This window comes from Denticeps clupeoides, chromosome 5 (genome assembly GCF_900700375.1).
Source record: "Denticeps clupeoides chromosome 5, fDenClu1.1, whole genome shotgun sequence".
Classification (NCBI taxonomy): domain Eukaryota; kingdom Metazoa; phylum Chordata; class Actinopteri; order Clupeiformes; family Denticipitidae; genus Denticeps; species Denticeps clupeoides.
The window spans coordinates 28,268,246-28,293,711 of record NC_041711.1 but is presented as its reverse complement, the minus strand read 5'-3'; the positions used below and the strand labels follow the sequence as shown (position 1 = coordinate 28,293,711).

Below are 25,466 nucleotides of genomic sequence, written 5' to 3'. Positions count from 1 at the left end.
ATGACAAGACAAGACTCAACACAAAGTGTCCTTTTGGAACCTACCCAGTTCTCACCACACTAAAGTTTGAAGAATCAGGTTTGAACCCCTGCTGTGGCATTAAAAACACAAGAACAGGGAATTGGCAACTTGTGCTGCAGGATTTTCCAGCTCTTACCCTGCAGAGCCAAAGCGCAGCACGCTTTAATGTTTTCCCTCCTCTTGTACACATGATCTAACGCAAGAAGATTTTTACATTTCAGGTCAAGGTTATTGAATGATTGTTGCATTAAACTAAAGTTGCCCATGTTGCCCGTTAGGTTCAAGGGTCTAGTATTTCCAGCTTAGAGCTCCAAGATGACAGATTGCCAGAAGTCCCCCGAAGCAATCAGGAAATCCAGAACTCCTCTGAATACCAAGCAGCTTTCACTTCACCTGAGGATTACCTTTTGTCTGAAGCTCTCTGACCTCTGTAAAGGGGCCCAAGCCCCCCGAAATACACAATCATGTGCCAGCACATGCTAGCACTATGGACTCTGTGACCTCCTCTGGAATAAATAACTATTCATGGTCTCCAGAGCGCAGCTCCTGCACAGGGCCTCCATTGTGAGGGCTGGACCTTTCATTGTGGATCAACAACGGCCCAGATGAAGGGAGGATGGGGCTTCTCCGTCTTCGCCATTAACCGCTCAGCTTGACCCCCTTAGGGCCCATTAGCCCACTGTAGTGAGTCCATGTTATGACACCACTGTGCTTAGGGATAGAGCCACCGCAGCCAGCAAGTGCTTTTTTAAAAGCTCTGCGACTCTGGGTTGCATCTCGGGTTTGGGTGATGTGTAGAGTCTGTAATGCTGTATAAATGCTGTAAATGTAAATGTAAAATGTAATGCTCTTCTCTGTCTTTCTCTCTTTCTTCTCTGTCTAAACTACCATCACCTCCATCACCTCCCTGGTCTGTTAGGTACTTCAGCATTACCCAGCAACATGACATATTTTGGGGGCGCTCAGGACGATGCCGATGCACAGGAGGAAGAGGACGAGGATGACGAGGATCAGGATGCAGCAGCCAGTGAGGTGTCCACGTCCTGCCAGTCAACGCCCCGGAAAAACAAGCCATCTGGAAAACTCATTGCCAACGGACATGGTAGACACATGTACTCACACACACATACACAGAGTGTGTGTTTTACTGGGTATTGCATTATGGAACAAAATCTGCTTTTTAGCACATCACAAAGGCTCAGATGTTTGTTGTTTTTTGTGTCAGCAGCAAAATTGGCATTCTTTTCTATTTTTTAGAACCCTAGGAAGCATTGGGGGTAAATAATGATCCTTTTGACAGAATGTGAGGTTAATGGTCTGTTCCATCCAGGTGTGGCTGTGCTCTTATTCCCATTGAAGCAAAAAAAGGGGGCAGTACTATCAGACGTGTGACCAGAACGTCACGTGCGGGTTGGCATTTGGCTTGTTTTGGGGGCAAAAAAATATCCACCCCAATTATTTATTTAATAAATATTGCTAAAATTAACAGGTAATTGTTGATACTCTTGCCATGCAGTTATGTGACATTCAGGATACTAGACACATACTAGTGTACTAGTTTGTGGAAGCCACCATCTTTTTCTAGAGCTTTTTTCAAATTAGTGCAGCCATGTTTGGTGTCTTTCCGAATGTGCATGAATTAAAATGGGCTGGATAAGACTATCCACGTTTAAGTCAGGCAGACCGGGCTCTACATTGTGCTTTGTATATTGTGTAGGTTTCACGGGCTCAACCATGGAGCAACAAAGGTTGAAGATGTCTGCTTTTTAATAAGCCACTGATGCACATCAGTTTTGGTGATTTTGGTGTTACCAGCCAGAAAATATAAGAAGAATGGAACGTATATGCTGTTTTAATTAAAAACTGTGCTGTCTAGTGGAGGAGACACTGACAGATACACCCCTAATTCAAGTGGGCCAATTCAGATATGAATATGAATATTTGAATATGAATATTTTTGTTTATGGTCAAGGTGCTGTGCTATAGATTGCTTGAGGGTTATCATTTCGGATGTCTGAATTGATGTAAAATTGTACTTTTTGTAGCTGGATATTATCTTTATAATGATACCAAAATTTCAGTAATAGACCCTGCAGTTGCTGAGATATTCTGTTTTCTTTTGAAAGGGACCTAAGGCTGGAGAAGTTGATTGAAAGACACTGGGTGTTTTTCCAGGAACTAGAACTAGCTGTACGTCACTTTACAATCCTTATTCAGCTATTTCTATTAATTATATAAAATTTAATCAATTAAAAATTAAACTATTTAAAACCTGTACAACCTGTCAGCAATGCTCAGTGTTGTTAGACACACTCACAATAATTGAGCAAGTTCTAACAAGAACCTTTCATAGTTCGATAAAAACACTCATGTTTAATCACTTCAAACTAAGCACAGTGATTTCTGTTCAGAACACTATATCTTTAGAGCACACACAATTTTGATTTCTTCTGCTTTTGCAGAAAGTAAGCACCAATGCATATTTAGCTCAAACCAGACACCTGCTGCCAAAACCTCGACAGCCTGCAACATGTATGGCTGTAGCCTGCATTTAGCATGGCATGTTTGAAAGTTGAAATGCAGCATGTGTTTGTGATGCCATTCTTACAGTTTGTGGAGATGTCTGGGTCTGACCCGTTGATCTTCTCAGTTGAACATTCCCTTTCCCAACCCCCGCCCTGTCTCAGGATGGAAATGGGTCTGCTGGGTAATGAACTGGTTGCTGAAAAGGGACTCTGTCTGAAGCAAAATTGAAATCAGGAACCATGTTGACCCGGCAGAGTCTGTACAGGCATCCAATACAAGCTCATGTCTAAATGAGACACTTTTATGTGCGGCGCTGGCTGGCTTCCAGCTAGTTTGTGTGATATGTAGTCCCCCTGAGCAGCTACATAGTGAAGCCTTCATCACAGAAGAGTAACCTAAAGAGAAATTCACTACTCTTTAATATTTTTATTGCCAAAGTGGGACATGCTGGATGAAGTTCTGTGAAGTTGAAGCACTGTGACTGTGTTTTTCCAGTGTGTGTGTGTGTGTGTGGGTGGTCACTTTTATTTTCCTGGAAATATTAAGGGCCTTCGAAATACAAACATCAGAAAAATGACACAGCTGCAATTTTGCTTCTGTTATAAAATCAGTTGAGAATCATCACCGAGATCCATTGAAATATTTTTACTTTTTGCTGCTTAAGGATTTCAGCAAGTCTTGTTGAACCGTATCTGCAGTTCATTTATGCTCTGTCAGTCACGCATTTTGTCATTATAAAATCATTTACCGCTAAACTCGATTTAGTTTTGACAGTGCCAATTTCTCTTTAAGCATGCATTATTGTCACATAATTCTCTCCTCTTCTCTTAGTGTTCAATGGCCAGAGAGCCATGGCCATTAAGGAGGTCACTCTGAGGCCTAGGGGAAAAGACACTGTCCAGCCCCAGGGGAGGGAGCGGAACCAGCGCGATCAGCGTCCCGAACACATCAGGCCCACGGCCAGGGCATCCACCACCCACAACCTGAGACCCAACAGGGCAGCGCAGGAGCGGCCACAGCAGGTCTGCTCCATCAGCCTCACTGCCATCGGCACTGCCATGTGTCATGTTAACTGTGTCCTTGCTCACCTCAGCACAGCACTCCATTAATAGACGTGCCAAAAAAAACTCAGAGTAGTAAGTGAGCATTTGACAGTCAAATGGAACTGCAGAATGGGCTGGTACTGTGAATGACTGGCTCAACATTGCTGGTTGGGTGATAAACTTGGACTAGTGCAGGTAGAGTATTTGTATGCCACATTGGAGCCGTGTGGTTAATGATGACTTTGAGATTAGTCCCATAGAGTCTACTTGTGCATGCTGAAGCAGAATTAATTCATGTTTTCCCTGCACTTTTATATGTAGTTAAATGTGGCACAAAGGGGAAAAATTGAAATAGGACTATCTACAGCATAACGACAATGTATTTATTGTATTTATTTTATGGACGGTTATTGAATTTCCTGGTGTGTGCTAAATTTGGGCAGAACTGGCTTGTCGTTCTTTTTCTGTGCACTGCAGTACATGCGCGTGTGTGCTGAGCCTGAAGTTTCCTGTCCCGTTGCCAGCGCTTCCTATGGACTGCAGCGCTGCAGATGGTTCACTTTAACCTCCCAACCATGCTGCAGCACGGCTATAGCAACACATGATGTCATCTCTCCCCACCCTGCCCCCACCACTAGTGACTCACGTCTGCCCAACAGCAACTTAGAACAAAGGAGTAATGACCCCTTACCCGCTGTTATGTTTGATAAGCTGTAGTGAGTGTGCTTTTACACCACCGTAACACTTTCTTCTCCCTTGTCTTAACTGTGTCTGCCTCGCTCACACACACATACGCATACGCATTTTTAGGCTGAACAATCGCTATACATGGCCTAGCTCACGTGCACACTGTCTGGTTAGTGCATCGTGGTGCCAGTGAGCCCCCTAGTGGTGGAATTTCCCTCGATCGCAGACCAGTAGAGTAATTCACTGCTTTCTCCACAGCTACCGAAAGCGAGTGCCCATGCTCGGGAATCCTCAGCTGCCGCTCGAAAGAAAAGAGATTCTCCACTGATGACCAAAGCTGTGAAGTACCCAAAAGGTCATGTCACCTACACCAAAGCAAGGTTGCTCAAGGAAGCCAAACTCAACCTGGGCTCGTGCCTCAACACCAACACTAACCACAATCTTCAGCGACCCAACTCAGGAAAAGTGCAGAGCAGTCAGACAAAGACTCTCAAACAGGTGCTATTAACCAGTGGAGGACCTCCAAGGGAAGGCGGCTGGTGTTTGCGGCTGAATGGCCGAATCAGTGGGCGAGTGACTGGGATGGAGGTGACCCCACCAAGGCGTGATGGACTCAGGCAGTCCAAGAGGCAGCTAGAAATGGTGGAAGGGGCTCTGACAGGCAAAGGACAGGAGGTCCGTGTGAAGAAGGTCAAAGTTCATGCCTCCCCGCTAGAGACGAGGAGCAGGAAGACCAGTCAAGACAAGGCTACCCTTGACAACCATGTTCCAGTAGTCAGTTTGCATCCATCTGCAAATCAGAGGCCCAAGCGAGCATCTGCTGGCAAGCTGATGTTCACAAGGCAGCCACAGCCCAAGAGCAGCCCCTCGAGAAGCCCCACTACCTCTGAGCCACTCCCCCCCGCAGACCCCCCAAAACCGGCAGAGCCCAAACCAACCCGGGAGAAGGAGAGGGGAAAGCGGGGTGCCGGTAGTGCTGGGGTGACAGAGGTGCCAGTGTTTCGGCTCAGCCAGCATGAGTTCCAGGACCCACTGGTGTACGTGGAGCAGCTTCGCGGGCGGGTGGAGCGAGAATTTGGGCTTTGCCGCATCATCCCTCCACCCTTCTGGAGGCCAGAGTGCAAACTGAAGGAGGAGATACGGTTCGTCACCCAGGTGCAGCATGTGCACAAGCTGGGCCGCCGCTGGGGCGCAAACGTGCAGCAACTGGCCTGCATCAGGAAGCACCTGCGCACCCAGGGCATCGCCATGACGGAGCCGCCCCTCATCGGTATGTACCACAAGAAATCCCGATAGCCAGGGGCTACCGAGTCCTGGTCAGGGCACTAACAAGGTCACGGTTAGGACAGCAAACAACCCGTTCTAATCTCTTTAACGATTGCTGGTAATTCAGCCCGTTTATAATACTTTCATAATCCAGAAATAATCCTCACATTTTGTACTTTTTATGGAATTGGGTTGACAAATCATAGAGGGCTGTATAATAATTTGTTTTGTTAGATGCAAGACTATAACGATTATGCACATAATTATTTTCAGTCATCAGCTCATATGCTCAAAACCAGAGCATATGAGCTCAGAAGCTCTTGACACAATAATGTGAAGAAGTGATGTACAGAGGTACTGCTGACACCAGAGCAAAATGATTTTGTTAGGTTCAGAGAAAAATTTCTTCACTGAGGTAAATGATGCAGTATTTTAAACAAGATATGGTATTTTATAATAGATTATATATGCAGCATATGGACTGAAAACATGTTGCTTTTTCCATAGACATTTGTTGAAGTGCTGTGGTTCGTTGTGTAATAATTTGGTTTGTCACTATGCCTATTTTACTATATTTTGAATTATATTTGGTGAATGGACTAAAAACCACAGCAGTGGAGCATCAATAGTAAAATTGGCCGAAGCCAGGCATGGCAGTTCGTGCCAGATGGCATTTCAGTAACTATGTAACAAAGATCAAAAAGAGGATCAGACATATTTCAGATATTCACAAATCAATTTTATTAGCTATTAATTTGACTTTATTGTACATTTACATTTATAGCATTTTGCAGGTACATTATCCAGAGCAACTTTAAAATGGCCACCTTAGAAATCCATTGTTTGGTTTACTAGGGACAAATCTGAAAACAATATTAGCCTTTTTTATTTATTGTAATTTAGTTAGTATTTCCTAAAAAGTAAGGAAAAAATTCATTTTAAGAATATTTTCTAATATCTCAGATGTCCTGTACAACTGGACCACCTATGCCTGTTGAAATATTTCAATACAAAATATGACAATAATAATAATATCTTAAATTGTGAAACACATACAGCATGCAGAATCACACATTTATTGAACAAATATGTGAACAAACACATACAAGGAAATTGATTATGGTTAATGGTGTCTCTCAAGCACAACAGTATAACAACAATATGCAATATACAAAATCTTATATATAGAAAAATACACAGTTCAATCACAATTCAATCAAATGAATCCCATGTGTTGATCTACAGTCTCCTCTTTTCTAATAAGCCTTTATGTTGAGCAGGCTCCTCACTAGTAATTCATTTTGTGGTGTTCACTGTTCTCTATAGCTTTTTTCACGCTGGTTAATCACGCTTTCCTGAGCCGTGCAGTGTTAAATGCCATTCCTTGTTCAGATGTACTGGCCTATAATTAAATTGTTCCTGCCTTAGATGCATGAGTTTTTACTGCTGTGTTAAAGGGTTTAAAACCCCTCTAGAGACATATTGCTGAAAAAGTGGGGTAGTAGTCAATATTACAATCAATTGATGAATATTGATAAAGCCTCCTCCCTTGTTCTAAAGATGCAGGATGTTAATTCTAGCTGTCAGGTTGCATATTCCAAGTGTCCTACTCAACTCTGGGCATTAAGCCCTCATGCAGTCAACTCTGTGAATTATATTTATTGTTTATCACTTCAAATCAAATGAAGTTTATATCTTCATACGGACTTAATAATTTGCCATCCATCCCTGAGCATTTGGATGGGTGGGTCTCAGACTTTGGCTCATGAAAGACTGTGCTGAGAGATTGCCTTTGATGAGATTACACATGATCGGGGCTGTCTCCGTGCCAGTGCACCACTCCTTGTGATGACTCTTGTGCACCAGGCCAAAGCTTTGACTGGCCAGCCTGGCAGCTTTTGGCAGGCCAGCCTGGCAACTCTGATCCCCACCCAACCCAATTCGACATTTTAGGGGCTGATCAAACAGGACAGATTACATTGCGCAGGGTACTTATAACCAGTTTGGAAAGTTTAGATCTAAATTTCCACAGCAAGGAGTTGAGCTAAAAGTGTGGTGTAATGGGGATTTGTGAATGTTGTTCAGGAATGAAGGATAAAGACGTGATGGTTTTCTTACCTTTTGTTTTTTAGGAGGGTGTGAGCTGGACTTGGCACGTTTCTTCCAGCTTATTAATGACATGGGTGGCATGCAGCAGGTGACAGACTTGAAGAAGTGGGGCAAACTGGCCGACCTGCTGGGCATCCCCAAATCAGCACAGGACCGGCTGGCCAAGCTACAGGAGGCGTACTGCCAGTATCTGCTCTCCTACGACTCGCTGCCCCCGGCTGAGCGCTTGCGGCTCGAGCGGGAGGTGCTGCAGGAGAAGGAGCGGCTGGAGAGGAAACGGGGACCTCTGGAGGGCCAGTCTGACAACTCCCAGCATGCCTTGCTTCTCCTGCCACGCTGTGAGCCCAAGAATGGCCTGGTGAATGGTGTACTACATCAGTATGGTCTTCAGGAGCCCCTTAAAGAACTTGATCTGAAGGCAGGCTTGCGGCGAGCGTCAGCACAGGACAAGAGAGGCGGGGAGGCGGAGGATGGCGGTGTGATCAGTGACCAGCACAAGTGCATATACAGGGTATGAGAACCTTTTTTTTCTTCACTTTTTTCGGGTGTCTGCAAACTAGGACAAAATGAGGGAACTGAAGAAAGTGCTGGTTCACATTTACTGTAGTTTTAGGGCATCTGTGATGCACATTCACAATGACCCAAAACAATTTTTTCCCCCCACATTTTCTTATACTTGATTAGATTAAATACCCATAATGACAAACAAAAAAGTTTGGGAAAAAATGTATTTAGAGTCTTTGCTCAATGCTTTGGTGAAACACCTTTGATAGAAATTACAGCCTCAAGTGTTTATGAGTTGGATGCTCCAAGCTTGGCACATCTATTTTTGGGCACTTTCTCCCACTCTTCTTTGCAGAACCTCTCAAGCTGCATCAGGTTGAATGGAGAACGTTGGCGCACAACCATTTGTCAAATCTCTCTTGGGATGTTCAATTGGGTTCAAGTGTGGGCTCTGGCTGGCCACTCTAGGACATTGTTATTGTCCCGGTGGCGCAGTGCAGGGGGGACGCAAACGCTTGACTCAACATAAACAGGGGTTTAATAACAAGTATTTTGAGGAAAGAATTATTTATTCAGTTTTAGAATAAGGCTATAACATAACAAAACATGGGAAAGTAGAAGTTCTGTGAATACTTTCCATTGTTTCGCAAGATCCCCTGGAATTAACTGTATTTGTGGTTCTGCTTCTGTAAAATGATGAACATGATGATGAGAACTGCAACATGAACATGATGATGAGAAATACAAAATGTAACTGGAAGACGGGTGGAATTAAACTCTATTTACTGTATGTTTTGTACCTGTATAACAGGGGAAATCGGTGTCTCTAACCACGTTCTACAGGACAGCCAGGAACACCATGAACATGTGGTTCAGTAAAGAGCCTGATGTAGCTGAAGTGGAGGTAAATTGTGATCCATTTTGATTCCTTCAGAAATAAAAAAATGCATTTAGCAAATTTTTCTTTGTCACAACCTTTTGTTTAATCCACTTACCATCAGGAGGAGTACTGGAGGATTGTGGAGGAGAAGGAGCGGCATGTTGCAGTGCACTGTGGGAGGGTGGACACAAAAACCCAGGGGAGTGGCTTCCCTTTGGGAAAGTCTGAGCCATTTTCAAAGTAAGAGGAGCTAAGACTTTATATAAATACTTGTTTACAGTCCAATGGATTAGGATAAACTGTAATTGAATGATTTTGCTTCCATTGATTTAAGGCATGGATGGAACCTTGCTGTCCTTCCCAGTAACTCAGGATCCATCTTACGCCACCTTGGTGCTGTGCCTGGTAGGTCCAGAGTTAAGACACTCAACACTTTTAAAAACATCTCTGTAAAGTCATATAAATGCTAGAAAAAGAACCACGGTTGTTTTTTAACAGGAGTGACCATCCCCTGGCTGAATATTGGCATGGTCTTTTCTACCTCATGCTGGTCTCGAGACCAGAACTGCCTTCCGTACATAGATTACTTACACACGGGTGCTGACTGTATTTGGTAAGTGGGCGTGTCTTTACTAATAGACTTTTTTCAGACTGTGGGCATCTTTCACTGAAATCTACTCCCTTGCCATAGATCTAACCCACACATTCTGTGTCACCGGCCTTAGGTACTGTATTCCTGCTGAAGAGAAGACTAAGCTTGACAAAGTAGTTCATTCACTGCTGCAGGCCAACGGGACTCCGGGGCTGGAGATGCTGGAGAAAAACATTATGGTAATGCACACTCACTCAGCGCTGTAGTTTACCATGCTGGTAGCATTTAATTTGTGCTTCATGTTCTGTCTTTTCCACCTCCCTGTGTACAGATCTCCCCAGAGGTCCTCTGTCAAGAAGGCATCAAGATTCATCGCACTGTCCAGAAATGTGGCCAATTTGTAGTCTGCTTTCCAGGGACGTTCGTGTCCAAGATCTGCTGCGGGTACAGCATTTCTGAGACTGTGCATTTTGCCACCTCCCAGTGGATGACAATGGGATATGAGTCTGCGAAGGTGCGTGGTTCGTGTGACCAGTTAGGCCCAATCAAATCGATTTTGGTATTTGTTTTTTATTTTAATAGAAAGATAGGCAAGTGAAGTAAAACATTTTTTTGTGGTGGTGATGCAGGAGCTCAAACGGCGTCAGATAGAAGAGCCATTTTCCACAGAAAGGCTGCTCTACCAGATTGCCACGTGTGAGTCCAGAAGAGGGAACAGACATCTGCAGAGTACAATCTCCTCACTCCTCAAAGATCTCAGGTAAGCTGTCAAAAGAGATATGAAAATCCTCAATAAATATCAAAACATGTACTTACCTGAGGAATGTGTACCCTTCACGGCCAGGGACATAGAAATTAGCCAGCGACAGAACTTGTTCAAGGCCGGGCTGCGCTCAGCAGCACGTTACCGTACCCTGGACAGCAGCCAGCCTGCTTCCCATTGCCGGAAGAAGCTGAACGGCTGGCTGGCAGAAGATACATCCGACCGACGCTGCCAGGCCTGCAAGCACCTGTGTTACCTCTCAATGGTGGGTTGCATTATGATTAATACTTGTTGGTTTCTGTCTATCTATATATCAGTGTGTCTCATGACAAAAGTATGTTTGGTTGCTAATTGCTGCTGCAAATGGGTCTGGACAGGATTTCTGATCAAACTGAGGACAGAGGACATGTTTATGAGCCCGACATGTTTCAATTGTGTAAAACGAGATATTTCAAATTTTAATCAATCTAAATCTATCTATATCTAGATAAATATATATATAATTGATAATTTTTTTTTTAATATATATAGGTTTGTTTGTATAGTTGTTTTATACAATTGTCTCTCTGTGATTAGATGTAGACGGTGCTGCAGATTTGTGTTTCTGTCACAGTCTGTAAGTGTGAACCTCGATGTGTGAATCCTGCTGCTGCCCACAGCTAAAAGAATGAATGTAATTCAGTGTGGGTAAAAGGCTCCAGCCTTCTCTGACACTGACCATGATAAGCGGTGGCTGGAGAAGAAAATGAGGTTGACTGGCCAGAGCTGAATTCTGCTTGGACGCAGGTGTCACAGTCATCATTCCCATTATTGCTGTGTGTGCCTGCAGGTTGTGCAAGAAAGCGACAATGTGGTCTTCTGTCTGGAGTGTGCCCTCCGCCTGGTTCAGAAGCGCAGGTCATCCCGGGGTCTGAAGATGATGTACCGCTACGATGAGGTAAGGGCTTTAAAAGAGCACCACTACCTAATTAACGTTAAATACGGAAAATTTTAACGTGCATTTGAGCGCTGAATCTGTTGTGTGTCTGTTGGGGGTACAGGAGCAGATTAACGCTCTGGTGAACCGCGTGGGCGGCAGGGTGCGGGAGAGGACCAGCGAGTGGCAGAGAGCCGATACACCAGCACAGCGCAGCCCCCGGAGCAGGAGCTCCGCCCAGGCCACCCGTCTCACCCCCAAACACACCGCAGGCTCCTGAGCCAAGCAGAGCGACCAATGTTCCCACAGCTCCCACAGCCCCCCATGACACCTCACCCTGTCCATCCCGCACCGGCCCATTTCACTCCGCCCAGCCATCTGCATCGCTCTGCTTATGCTCTTACCCCCCCCCACCCAGCAGAGCAGAACACCCCCCCCCTTCCTGAAAGCACGAAATATTTTGCACTGTTTTTTAAATTGTTTTATATGAGTATTTTCTGGTTGTTTTAGCATTTACATTGAATATAGATATATACATAAATATCAGTATATCCTCTACCTAGTGTTTGTGTTCAGATGGTGCTGTAGTTTTACTTTCTTCCAACAGCCCTCCCTGGGCTCTTCCTCTTGTGCTCAAGCTCTCCCCATACCCAGATAAGCTATTTGGAATCAGTTGTAAGAGAAATGTTTATATGTCATTTACAATAAGGCATTAAGTAAAAAGCTCTATCTTGAGTTGAACCCCTTCAATTAAAGCTTTACTAGAATTATTACAGTATTTGATATATGGAGAAAGAAAAATGACTATTGTTTTGAATTTCATGCATTACCAAAAAATGAGAGGATGAAAATTGACCAGCACAACAGCAAGAAATATTTTTTTTGCTCCGAACGAGCCTTCGAGGAAGAGCATGAAGGGGCTTTGGGGGTGAATATGAGATGAAGAAAAGGCCTTACCCATCAAATTCTTCATCTGCCACAGTGTGATGTCCACAGGGTCACTCTTGTATCATATATAAGTAAGTGCTGCTTTAATTATAAGTATGGCATAGTGGTATTCCCTAGTTTTTTAGCTTTATGTTTTTTATAAAAGGGAAACATTTAATATGAAATAAATTAAAAGGTACAGCAGTAGTTCCCCTTGTTGCACTGACATAAGGTTAAAATCTATCTAGTTTCCTTGCTCCTCCCCTGCAAATGACTGAACAGTTTTAGAGATTGTCAGTGAGCACAGAGTTGTTTTTCTTTCCAGAAATGTGGTTGTCCGTTTTTATTTTTTATTATGGCCTTACGGTGTTTATGATGACTTTTATAGTAAACCTGGCTTGTCTTACGATTTTATTTATAAACACACAGATTTGCAGCTCTATATGAAAAATGACATAACAGTTTTTCCACTTTACCAGTTTGTACTTTTATGTTTGAATAAATATTCACTGTCAGTCCTTCAAAGCAAGGGTCTGTGTCAGATTCTTTTACAAATTGCATACAATATCATTCTGAACTAGTCATGTGACCATCAATTTAACAAAGGAAAAAAAAAGAGCAATTCAGTCTTAACCATTTTACCCATTTGGGAGGTTCCTCAGTCCTTTGAATTTATTGTGTAAAACAGGAACAAACTACGGTGAAAGACGCACACAACATAAGCTTGACATCCTAGCACGACGGTTCTGTTATGTCTGCTAGAACGCACATGTGCAGACAGACCCTCCTTTGCTGCCTTCTCTCACCATTAACAGAGCCAACACACAAGAGCATATTTAATCTGTAATCTCTTCTATTAGCAATCTAATGTGGGACCATCTTGTCATTAGATGTGAGGAGTCCTTAGAGAACACGGAGTTAAAATACTGATGATGTTCTGGTTTTTGGCATCTTGGGTGAAATACCTGTTCTTGTCATTTGGACCGCCAGCCCACAGTTGTACAGCAAACATGCACACCATAGCAAAAGGTTTATGGTCAAGATAAATATGAAAAACACAAGATAACAGAACAGCAACTTCTAAACAGAGCAGGACTTATGGGGGAATGTGGAGTGCTTACAGCTAGATTTGAAAAAAGACTTTATTTGTTACAGACAGCTTTCTGGAAAAGGAGAGAGACACAATACTGATTGTAGAGGACACAGCGACTTGATTTCCCCAGGGAAAGAAAAATCTGAAATGAAAAAAGAAAGAGAAGCAAATGGTTCTCTTGAACTGTCCAGTGAGCTCCCTAGCTCAGTAATAAGAAAGGTCCAATAATATTAAGCTCTGATAACCAGCAGGACATCAGTCTGGGAATTTGTTCTTTTTGCAGCATTTCTTTGTGGTCTATGTTGTCAGTGAGTCACTATCGTCTGAGTTCTTGAGTTGCTCTCCGGGCTCCGGCAGGCCCACGAGTGCAGTGTCAGCCAGTATCTCCTCCTCGTCTGACTGGACTACGGGCGAGTCCCCCGCACTCCCCTCGCTCACCTCCTCATCCGGCCCCTCCGTCTCCTGGCTGACCGAGTTGGTGCGGGTGGAAGAGGAGCCGGGCGAGGAAGCGGGGCTGTTGCTGTGATGGAGGTCAGCCTGAGTGGGCACTCTGAGTGAGATCTCTGTGGGAGACGGCTCCAGCTCTGGACCTGATCAACATGAGACTTTCGGTGAGAACAAGCACATACATTTCCATACAGATATTAATGAGCAGGCAGGGCATCTAATGAGGCCGTTACAACTTCACAAATTCTGTAATTCTTACAGTGTACCAAGCTGGCAGCTCAAATGCTTTAAATAATTAAATGTCTCTTTTTATATAGGTTTTCCCATCATACCTGTAATTGGTGATGATGCACTATTGTCTTCACCTCCAGAGTTGAGGAATACATCAAGTGCCTCGTGATCAGACACATCGGTGAGGTCCATGTGCTCCAGCATGTCCACATTCACCTCCATGGAAGACATGCTTCCTAAAGGCTCTAAGCATCAAACCAGAGCTTGGTTATTTCAGCCGGAAATAAAAAGAAACAGATCAACAGTGCAGAGTTGCTTTTAAATCACGTGAACGTGAAAGTTAAGAAGCATGCAGACTATGATGGGAACGCTAACATTGTTATCAGCTCTAGACATAAGTGGAAAGGAACCATCCCCACCCACCATACCTCAGTGAGGAGACAGGAGGACGGTGGAGGAAGGCAGCAGAGAGGAGAGAGGACAATAAGTTTAAAGAGCTCATCAATACGGCACTGCTAATGGCACCACGCCCACAATTACTACAGCTGAAGAGGATCTAATATTGATGGGAAAAGTGGTAGTCCTTTACTAGATTCCTCACAGCCTACTCATACTCAGAGCTAAAATTCACAAAACACAAGTCTACAGTAAAAAGATTCATTCAGATTTGTTAAATTTATTTGGAAGTTGAAGAAAATTTGATGCAAAAAAAAAACTGCAGCATAAATCTGAACAAATAAAGACGGGATGAGGAAAAACGTCCACATAGCCCAGTCTTTCAGAAGCATAGCGGTACAAGATCAGGTCTGAAGTGAGTAAAATAAAGCGATGGTCTCACCTCTCCTGTCGGAGATCTGCAGATAGCCAGTGGAGAGATACTGCTCCATGTCCTGTTGAAATGCCTCCTCAAAGTACTTCTGCCTCTCCTTCAGCTTCACCTGCTGGGCATGCTCCATCTCCAGCACCTTCTGAGCATGCTCCGTATCCAGCTCCGCTAAAGCAAGAGGGGTGGGGACAAGAAGCTGAATTCTGCTGCTTGAGAAATGCTCGCCCTTATTTGCACATTTAAAATCCCTGATTCATTCCATTTTCACATGTGTATACTGAAAATATAATACAGGACATGGATAAAATCTATTTAATAAACAAGAAAACATCGCCAACCCCCTCGAATGCAAACTCCACCATTCCTGCAAAGCCGTGGCTACTCTTTATGAACACAGCTAGCATCAGATCACCTCCCAATTCTGCTCCTGTGTTAGGAATATTGAAACAGCTCAGAAAAGACTGTATGGAACTGTGATGTATTTACTTGCCTGGCAAGATGAGCCCACTTAACACAGGGGTAATTCTGCAGTCAGAAAGACTATTACGCTCCTCTTAAACAGGAAAAGAGCCCCGCTTCTCTCAGCACCAGGAAGTGTCTTCGCTTGCCAGTACGACACAGACGGTGCATATGTGTTCTGTGTGGTGGGTACGTGTACGAGAATAGTACAAGAGGGGGGGGAAAAAAAAAAAAAAAAAAAAAAAAAAAAAAGAACCAATGCTCTGCACTAATGAGAGACAACAACCCGCCAAATATTATGCATGTTCCCCTAATGCCACCAAAACCATTCTGGCCGAGACGGTTTCTGTTTGACTTCACAAATGAATTCTGTAATGCGTGCATTTGCAGGGGTGACAATGGAGACCACAGAGAAGTGTTATCAATAGTAACACCGTGCTAATATCTTCTGCTGGTACAAACGATACACATGAGCACATTTGCTCCACATCGAGGAGCCTGTGATGCACATGCCCCTGGTGCTGACCACTAGTGCTGGGTGGTGTTTAAATAATTAAAAAAAAATTCCTTCACGTCATTAGTCCTACTCCCCTAAAAACTGTATCATTTGTACAATTCAGGAAACCGGAAGATGCTAATCTTACTGACTCTACCGTAGTAATTATTTTTTCAATGAGTGGAAAGAGTGGTTAACATGTGGTTTACCCAGTCATATATGACTCCAGATCCATGCACTTGCCCATTCTTCCTGCTACAAACACATACATTTCAACAAATGACTGCTGATATGTTGCTTATTATATGAAACCTATTGAAAGCTGTAAGAATTGGGTGTTTCTGGTTCATGTATCTATGAATGCATTTGAACAAACAGTGAGTATAAGGCAGAGCTTGTGAATTATCATGTATTACACATACACTTATTCAGGTTTTCTTATTTAAAAGCTGCATTCAACATATAAACACAGATGGCCTGAGCTTTACACTGCCATTACAGACACCTCTGCCAGGTGCTTCTGTCTATCTGCAGTTATCTGCATTAATTTCACATGAAACAATTAAGACTTAATAGAAAGCATGCTGTAATATAAAATGATTACGAATCTGCTGTTTATAAATTTGTAACCTTGTAATTTTACTATGGACCAATAAGCAATGTTGAGTATCTTCTGAGGTTAAAATAATCATTGAGCAATAACGATATTAATTATGCAGTGTCATCCAAATGTGTGCATCAATGTTTTTGGTCATTACTAATATGGCTTGAATGCTGTTTTGGGAGAAGGCAGAATAATTCAGAAATAATAAACCATTGAAACCATATATTCAGCACTCACTCTAAAACATTTATTCAGACACCGGTTAAAAGACATCCGGTGACTGCTGGAGGTAAAGGATTATTCTGAATCACAAATTTTAAACGAAGCTTCCCCCTCAAAACCCTTGATGCTCTACTCAGTCAAGCTCCCCATCTCCATCCTATAGATGCCACACTTGTCTGTTAAAATAATCTCCTTAATGCAGCAGTTCACAGACAGCACGGGCTGCTCCTAACTCAAGTCCTGTGAATAATATGGCAGTAAGATCTGTGCAACATCCGAAGAAACATCTTTTTCATCTAAAATGCAGCTGAACTGCAAGCGCCACCATCTTCCCGGGCCTAAATCACACGGGCAGAAGAGAAAGAGATGTGACTACCCAGTCAGCATATTTACATACAGCCTTTCTAACAATTAATCTGGAGCACATGATCAACTGAGGCTTTTTCAAGCAAATACTGCATGCGGGAACATGAATTTCCAAACCAAGGTTTTTGATCCCTTTGATCTCCTGATGAGAACAAGGTCATTTAAAAAGGCTCTTTCGATTAAAGATCACTTGTGGTGAAGGCTATTGAGACAGACCATAAATCGAGTGAAATGGAATATAAAAAAAAAGAAATATTGGCTCATTTATATATGCCTGTCTGTGTAATTAGTAAGGCTACGTTGCTCTGGATAGGAGCAAAGATGTTATGGCTCTCAGTAATGTAAAGTAATTAAAAATCTCCTCTACATTTATGTGACTTGAGTGACAGACTCCTCCAGGAACTCCCAATGTCTGATAATCTGCTTCAATCCCTTCACGTGTCAAAATGTCACAGTGTGACAAGCCTCCCACAAACACCTTGATACATTGACATTTATGGCATTAATCCAGGACATTTTCCCTGGAGCAGCTCAGGGTGAAGTGTGTGCTCAGGAACCTTGGCAGATTGGGATTCGAACCGGCAACCTTCTGATTATGGGGCTGCTTCCTTAAATGCTAGGCCATCACTGCCCCTGTAAACTAGTTTCCCTGACCGGGAATCGAACCAGAGCACCAAATCCTGACCACTAGACCACCAGGGAAGGCCCTTACTAATGAACAAATGAAGTGCTCTTATAGTTTTAACCACTTGTCTTGTGCTCAGAGCAGAATATCGACACACATCCAGTTCATATCTGCTCTCACATCGGCCCAATCATGCGAAGACAAACGGCAGTGGACGACGGAAAACAGCCCTAGAGCTCTTACTTCCTTCCCAAAGTGGTTTAGTAAAAAATATCACACGAAGAAGAAGAAACATACACATGACTTAAATAGCTAATGGGCGGGTGGGCTGGGTATTGAGTTTCATCTCAGGACACAGACGCATTCTACAACACTGGAACAAACCGGAACTGTGCCTAACACGTTCAGCGTTAACTTCCTGTCCTCGACATTTGGTTAACAGTATGTGTGACTTCTGGCACTGGCAGTCAGAACTGACTATTAAATGAAGCGCTAAGGTCAGGCATTACTGCAAAACAATCACAAAATTGTGCACTGTACAAATTGTGTTTTATTATATTAGTAATGTGTGCTTAATTTGGGTCTGTGATATAATTGCAAGGGTAAGATAATGGATGTGATTTGACTACCTTGGCTAAACACAACAATTATGACAGTGAATGCTTTTTAGGTATTTCAAGGAACATTTGCATTTGTAGTGAGAATAGCACTACAAATGCATTTCCACTAAAATCTAATTCTACTAATCACAAATACACCTGATGTGTTCAGGATAGCACCAATCATGCTCTCCAGTCATTTCATCATAACACAGGACAATCCCACCATTTTCCAAAAAATTAGCCTAATCTAGCCATCTAGAATACAGAATCCAACATTATGGATTGAAACAGCGGTTATTCAAATTAATTAGGCCAGTTCCCTTTGTTTACAGTCAAAAGAGTTCAATTTAAAGTCTTAAATTCTCAGGCAGATTTAACATTGTGTTCAAAAAGACAGCTTCAGCTGCAAGGCCTATACAGGAAGATCTAAGTTTAAATCCTCTCCGAGGCAGAGGTTAATCACATGATAATGAGAGTCATATGACGTATGGTTCCATAAAGCTAATCCTCCAGTACTCAGTCACCTTCATACACGGAATGGAAAAATCCAATAGTTTTAGCAGGTATAAAGCACATTATCAGCGCATTAGTGTTTTTGTGTATAACCGCTTATGGTGTCAAGGGCCTGGGAAAATACTGCTAATTCAGAAAGCAAATTTGCCAGCCATGTGCTCCTTCATCTCAATGATGGCTTTGTAATGGCATTAGTCTTGTGACAGTCTTTTACAGTTGGTTCATGACTAGGAAAGTTAATAAAACACACAGGGCATCATTGTACTGGCATGGTTCACAGAGAGAAATCACACAGAAGAGCACATCGGACAGACTGGAAAAGGGGAAAATAGAAGCTCTTCAGCTATGAGCGTGCTACCCCGGGACCTTAAACAGCAGAAGAATATTTATATATATACAAACAGTCTCATTACAAGAACCATGAATGGAAAAAAGCATGCAAGGGACCTACAGGAGCTGCTCTTGTCGCTGTCCACTGGATCGGGTGAGGACATCTCCTTTGGGTTTTCGAGGAGTGAATGGGAGGGGACGAGACAGGGACTGGGGCCGCGCTGGACTTGGCACCCACTTACACCTGCATGTTAGCCCTCAGCTAAGCTCCACCGGTGTCCCACACTCAGTCCACTCAGACGCGTGCAAGCGATGCTCACCTTCCCTCAGTCACGCTGGTGAAGGCTGAGAGATGCTGGGACGCTGGGCGCAGAAGGCGCAGCTGTAGTGGAGAAGAGTGAGCCGGGAATGTACCACTCTCAGCCTTCAGAGAGGGGGGGGGGAGCACTCTCATTCTTAGCAGAGTGAGGGGGAAATAACCATACTGCCCTGGGGGGCCATGGTGGTGGGGGCTGGGCTATGTATAGGCAGGTGAGGTGACAGCTATAGGTCAACTAAAGCCTCCTGGCCACAAGTGTCATCTGGAGGGTCGACCATGAAAAGAATCCTAGGTGGATACAGCATTTGGGATGCTTCTTTTTCTTTAAAAACGACATGGGCAAGAATATATCCAATCAAGGTTTACTTATGTGCAATGACACAGCATATATTAGAGTGTGGGTATTAATGAAATAAGCATAGCTTTAACAAATAAAAACCTGAGTGTTGGCAGCCCTGCCCACTCGAGAGAGACACCAAGCTGTGGAGTGCCGCCTACACTGCCTGCAGTGTTGAGACATAATCACGTTCATCACCATGGCAGCCGCACATTAGTTACAAACTCTCATTCCATAATTTAGATAATGAAAGAAGCAGCTGCACGTCTACACTTACTAAAAAAAAGTTTCAAAGACATTTTCCACTTGAGCAGGAAAAAAACAAAAACTCAAATTCTAAGCGCAACCCAGGCTTCTGCTTCAGAAACACTGAGTAAGGCGGCTATCCACATTTCAAAACCCACAGATGCTGCCCGCGATTCAGGCTGAATACTGATATCTGAGACGGATTCGGCTGCTCCTATTGCAAAAATCACGGCTATATTCACTGATTGGCTCGTATTATTTATAGCCTGGAAATGCAAAGCTGCATAGCAACCGGACCATTTTTCCCCTCAAGGAGTACATATCACATCCATTACTGTAAAGGAAATATTACATATTCATCAGGTGTATGCAACAGGGTGTCAGTTAGATGGTATGCGGATGACAAGAAGTTCAAAATAAATAGCTAAAGCAGGAACTAGATTCTCCATCTGAGTGCTGAACCTGAGGATACATTTTGGGGTGGGGGTTATTTGGGTCAGAACGGCACATGACAGCCTGTATTCCTTATATATACTGAATTGTCTGGAAATTCCATTTAACTCTGTAGTCAGACCATCAAGAAGGCTTGCCTGTTTAGACCTAATGTTACGTAGCATTATCCTATCACAATACAATCCAATGTTCTCAGAACAGGAAAAAGCAAACATGACAATCTTGTGAAGAGGAAATATCTTAGTTCCTCTACACAGAAACACTAGCTTTCATCTTAACCTTAGTGTCTTCTCACTACTGTTACTGTTATTCATGTGATTTTGCTCATTGTAGACCCAAGCATTTCATATCAAATGATCCATTTCTATATAGATATGTTATGTATTTTACCATTTAATATTGAAAGGCATCATAATCAGAATACTTTGATTGTAAAAACTTGAAATGGGAAAGACAGAACAACTACACATAAGTTATTTGTGGCTCAGATTTTCCCCCAAAAAACATGATTTGATTTGGCATGAAGCATATCACTTGCATGTCTGGTAACAACCTAATGGTCAACTAAGTCAGCGATCAGCCAGCAAACTAAGTTTGTCCTCAATGTGAAGTCCTGCTACTCTTTTCCGCTGACAAACCACATAATTCATGCTTAATTCTTTCTCCGGCTCTATTTTAAACTCTTCTTTTGAACTGAACATGTGAAAATACAATGTTCAAGCTGCAAGAAGCAATCATATACTATCCTGGTTTGGTTACTTATTAGTTAAGCCTTTCCTCATGGTGTATATATTTCATGAAAGGATGGTATTCAAAACAAGAAATTTAACTTAATGCTAGTGCAACTGAATTAATGGATTAAGTCGCATTTGGAAAATCCTTACCTTTGAGAGACTCCAGCTCTTTCCTGGAGAGAAGAAAAAAAAAGCAGGAATTAGGATGTGGAAGTCCATTACCCAGAAAGGAATAAAATGAGTCACCATGCTTTTGTGAGCTGCGTATGACAACAAACAGCACATCAGTATCCAGAAATCAGTCACATTTTCCATGAATGCCCCCCTTTTTAACAATGGTAACCAGCAATTTTATTTAGTTGGCCTTTAAATAACCTCCACACAGGTTCACAGGCAAATGCCATGGAAATGAGACCGTTTCACACTCCACTGCATTAAGCCAGGAATGCATGGCTTAGCTCCAGGCCACAAGAGACATTACACAAACCATCAGTATAAAGTGCAGATGCCTTGTTTTGTCTTTGTCCTGTATATTGCAGTGAGACAAGATATATTGCTCTGTTTCAACATTCCATCATAAAACCTCCCAGGTAATGACACAGAACGGGCCTGAAAACTGAAAATCCTTTCCTCTAAAAGAAACCCATACATTAGAATTTTGCTACAGAGTTCACTCCTTCATATCCTTCATACTCCATACATCTCAGAGAGTGAACAACTCAAAAGGTAGACTGCAGATGAGAAAAAATGTCTGGATGTTCTTAATATAATGAAGAATATGGGAGGGCTGAAATGGGGAAAAAAACACCTCATGCGCAATGCGCCATGAAGATTCTTTTTATGTTGACATGGCCTGTTTACACTATTCAGCTGCAGGCATAATTTCTTTCATGGGTCATCTCTCTTCATGTGAGCACTCAATAAGCAACTATGCATGTTAAGCTGCGCTATCTATATAATGCTACATAAAATACAGCAGAACACACAAAAAGGGGGCAGGTTTCTCCTGAACTAACGTGATTTTGACAGCAAGATAACGACACAGCCAGTAGTGTCGTGTACACTACGAACACTGGTGATGACAAATTGCCTGAAGGGGAGTCAGCTGCTCTTCACAAAGTGAGCAACGGCTGATAGGACTTGGCTTTACACGTCATGGAGTCTTAAGCCAGTTGCAGTTTTCTTCCTAATAACAACTGTCATTTGCCTAGCTTACACCTTCAAATTGTGTCACTGAGCAAGACACTTAACCCTGAGTGTCTCCAGGGGGACTGTCCCTGTAACTACTGACTAAGTTGCTCTGGATAAGGGCGTCTGATAAATGCTGTAAATGTAAATGTAAATTGAACTTTTATTTGAAAGGTGTCTTAAGACGGTTTATGCACAGTCAGAGACCATTTACATTTACAGCATTTACCAGATGTCCTTATCCAAAGTGTCTCTCATGAACACAATGGTAGTAAGTGGGATTTGAACCTGTGCCTTTGTAGTCCATCTGGTTCATAGGCAAATGTCTAACCCACTAGGATAATATCATGAGAAATATGAGAAAGCCCCGAGAAGCACACCTCTTTTTCTTCTTGTAGTTTTCTAGCTGCAAGATCTGAAAGTGCTTGAAGCGCTGCTGCTCACACTGACCACACAGGTTCTCCAGATGCATCAGACGGCTCTCCATCTCCTCAAAATCAGCCTCTAGGTGTGCTGTGGGATAGGCAGCAGACAAATGCAGGCTTGGCATATGCAGGCTCACTAAACCAAGAACATACTTTGGAGGTTTGAGCTTATACAATCATTGTTATTACTAATGTAGCATTAGAGTTTACAGTACATAACGAAGTCTGCTTAATGTCATTTTTATTGCATGATAGATTTAGAAATGTAATAGATATTTGTCTACTGGTCTGTAAAAAGAGAGCGTGAGTAAATTCCACCTGGCGCCGCCTAGTGGACAGAATAAGGAAGCGGAACTTAATAATTGATGTTGGGGAAACAGGGATCCCAACACATGTAAGGCTATTTTAAACTTTACACTGGCAACACGGAATTACATTTAAATAAATTTACAATTATGGTAACAGTATTTCCACAGTTTTCCATTTGTTTAGAATCATTGTATCATTTTTGGCACAGAACGTGCTTAAATTATGTTTTAGTTTGAACTACTTAGAATGTTACGCGAGCAGACTGGCATAATAAAAAAAATTGCACTATTGGATATACTGACATTCATAACAACAGATTTCAGTCAAACCTCCTTTTCACAACAAATCAAGTTTGTGCTTGATTTGTGCATGCAACCCTGTCCTTGTTCTTGCTTTTTCCTGTTCTTGCTGTTCTGGTGTAGGTGTTTGGGTGTGGTGTCCAAGCGGCTCCGGAGTCTCTCACCAATGCGGGATGTAATGCTCTCCAGATCTGTGAGGAAGGAGGGTATCTGCTGTAGCTGCTCGTGGAGCTCGAGCAGGGCACCACGCCTCCTCTCCCAGTGCGCCGTGAGCATTACCACCTCACCATCCATGGCCTGCCAGAGACCACAACAAAGAAAACTGCAGTCAAGATCCGATCATGAACACCAGTATGGACGTAGATGCAGTGATTGTGTCATTAATTCATTCAGCTGGACAGTGGTGGCCTAGAGGTTAAGGAAAAATATTGGTGGACTCGTAATCAGGTTGCGGGTTCAGTTCCCGAACCACCAATATACCGTCCCCACACACTGCTCCCCGGGCACCTTTCATGCCTGCCCAGTGCTGAATATGGGTGTTGGGTTAAAAGCAGACCGTGTGCTGTGCAATGACAATAACAGTCACTTTCATTCCCTCACCTCGCCAGCTTTGGCACATTCCTTTGCCCGTTTGTGAAGAGCCACCCAAGTGTCTTCATATCTGGAAATGTAAAAGTGGGAGGTGCTTTAAACCAAAGGATCTTTGGAGAGAAAAGGTTCATTATAAAACAATTTAGAGAAAGAAAACCCATCAGTACCGACTGAGTAATTCCACCCCAGCCGAAAAATGAGGAAGGTGGTCGTCTTTTCTGAGGAGAGAAATGACTTGTCTTATTTAATGTGTGACTTGAGAAATAACTTGTCTTGCTATTTTCTCTTTGCGTTGCGAAGGTCTTTAAAAAAAATACCTCTGCTGCTTCTTCACCTTGGATTCCTTTGACTTGTCACCGAGGGTCTTGAACCTGTGGGTGTCAGATGAATTTAAAACCAGCCTATTGGTGTAGGGGGTTATATACGTAAAGTGGGCCACCATGAATAAAGAAACTGAGATATTTGAGCAATTTAAATCCTGTGTCCTGCGTGGGAAAATGCATGTGTTTATAGCGACGCCCGTCTCGCCGGTCACATGACTGTCAGCTGAAAGTAATTGCGCCGATTTTCAGAAACAGTGACATGCAGTTGCAAGTACTAATACTACTACTACGAATAACAGTTGTACTTAGGTTTTTTTTTTTTTAATGACCGAATGATTCACACATGTGAGAAAGAAGCTTTTGAACAGCTGGCGAACAGCGTAAATTCGTGTTTAATCTAATATAACATGGCTATGCTAGCTGGCTAACGACGCACAATGGCCAAACTATCGCTTAGAAGGAAGTTGCATTAGCTCCACAGTCAGCGACATCACATGGCGCCAGTATCCATTCTCCGAGCGACGCGCGAAGGTTCGACACGACGCCGCACTTTTCACTCGGCTGAACATGTTGACTAGCTGCTGAGCTCAAGTGGAGCACCAACCCTGCCGTAAAGTCCTGCTGCACCGTCTGCAGCCGTTCTCTGAAATTCTCAAACATCGTCGCGGCTTCACTTCGGCCGAGCAGCGCGACGTATTTGGACCAGTGGCATTTATCTGCTCCAGACGACACTTCCCGGGACACCACTGTCACCGGGTGGGGGGAAGAGTTGACCCACGTCCCGCAGCAGAGTCCCCCCGTCAGACGGAACACGCCCACAACAGCACGCGGCTCCGACGTACTTCCGCATTCAGTCACGTGTCGCAAAGGCGCCGTCTTATTGGCTACATGAATATCTTTTACTACGAAATCCAAGACCACCTACAATGCATATTAATAAACGAGAGTATCTCGTTATTCGAAGCTAGACAAATACATGTCACACTTTCTTTGGGGATATATGCTTGTACATAACATTAGACATTGTTAGTTATGTTATGTTGAAATAGATCAATTAAAGTAATTTGACGGTTACAATCTCATTGTTCTGTCATGAAACTGGACATGAAACTAGAAAAGGCCGGACTTTCCAGGCTGGACAAAAGGGGGTCGAGGAGTCGAATCGCGAGTCGGTGCGGTCTGTGTACGCAGCAG

At 43.1% G+C, this 25,466-nt stretch overlaps 2 protein-coding genes across 4 annotated transcripts in view; one reads left to right on the top strand and one right to left on the bottom strand.

Moving 5' to 3' along the window:
- The window catches only part of jarid2a (jumonji and AT-rich interaction domain containing 2a), a 31,324-nt gene extending 18,565 nt beyond the window's left edge, over positions 1-12,759 (top strand). For both annotated transcript variants that reach the window (XM_028980532.1, XM_028980533.1), the window contains 14 exons: positions 941-1,123; positions 3,379-3,569; positions 4,536-5,547; positions 7,676-8,163; positions 8,968-9,060; positions 9,158-9,276; positions 9,371-9,441; positions 9,535-9,649; positions 9,762-9,867; positions 9,960-10,142; positions 10,258-10,388; positions 10,473-10,656; positions 11,221-11,328; positions 11,432-12,759. In XM_028980532.1, coding sequence (XP_028836365.1) covers positions 941-1,123; positions 3,379-3,569; positions 4,536-5,547; positions 7,676-8,163; positions 8,968-9,060; positions 9,158-9,276; positions 9,371-9,441; positions 9,535-9,649; positions 9,762-9,867; positions 9,960-10,142; positions 10,258-10,388; positions 10,473-10,656; positions 11,221-11,328; positions 11,432-11,587 — 3,140 coding nt within the window. In that variant the 3' untranslated portion in view covers positions 11,588-12,759. The remainder of the gene's footprint in view (positions 1-940; positions 1,124-3,378; positions 3,570-4,535; positions 5,548-7,675; positions 8,164-8,967; positions 9,061-9,157; positions 9,277-9,370; positions 9,442-9,534; positions 9,650-9,761; positions 9,868-9,959; positions 10,143-10,257; positions 10,389-10,472; positions 10,657-11,220; positions 11,329-11,431) is intronic.
- Positions 12,760-12,863: 104 nt separating this feature from the next.
- dtnbp1a (dystrobrevin binding protein 1a) lies at positions 12,864-25,094 on the bottom strand. 2 transcript variants are annotated; one of them, XM_028980535.1, is made up of 10 exons: positions 24,877-25,094; positions 24,267-24,320; positions 24,117-24,167; positions 23,959-24,019; positions 23,523-23,655; positions 22,706-22,838; positions 21,288-21,310; positions 14,844-14,999; positions 14,107-14,250; positions 12,864-13,917 (listed from the first exon to the last, which is right to left on the bottom strand). In XM_028980535.1, the coding sequence occupies exons 1-10, from the start codon at positions 24,930-24,932 to the stop codon at positions 13,625-13,627; spliced, it is 1,104 nt and encodes a 367-aa protein (XP_028836368.1). In that variant the 5' UTR covers positions 24,933-25,094; the 3' UTR covers positions 12,864-13,624. The 2 variants fall into 2 exon arrangements, with proteins under 2 accessions (XP_028836368.1, XP_028836369.1); XM_028980536.1 differs by having other exon boundaries at positions 14,107-14,241.
- Between the last annotated feature and the right edge of the window lie 372 nt (positions 25,095-25,466).

Coding starts and splice junctions, on each gene's coding strand:
- dtnbp1a (XM_028980535.1), bottom strand. CDS start 24,932: ATGTTTGAGAATTTCAGAGAACGGCTGCAGACGGTGCAGCAGGACTTT. Junction 21,311..22,705: donor AACTACAAGAAGAAAAAGAG/GTGTGCTTCTCG, acceptor TCTTCTCTCCAG/GAAAGAGCTGGAGTCTCTCA. Junction 14,251..14,843: donor GCAGATCTCCGACAGGAGAG/GTGAGACCATCG, acceptor TTTGATGCTTAG/AGCCTTTAGGAAGCATGTCT.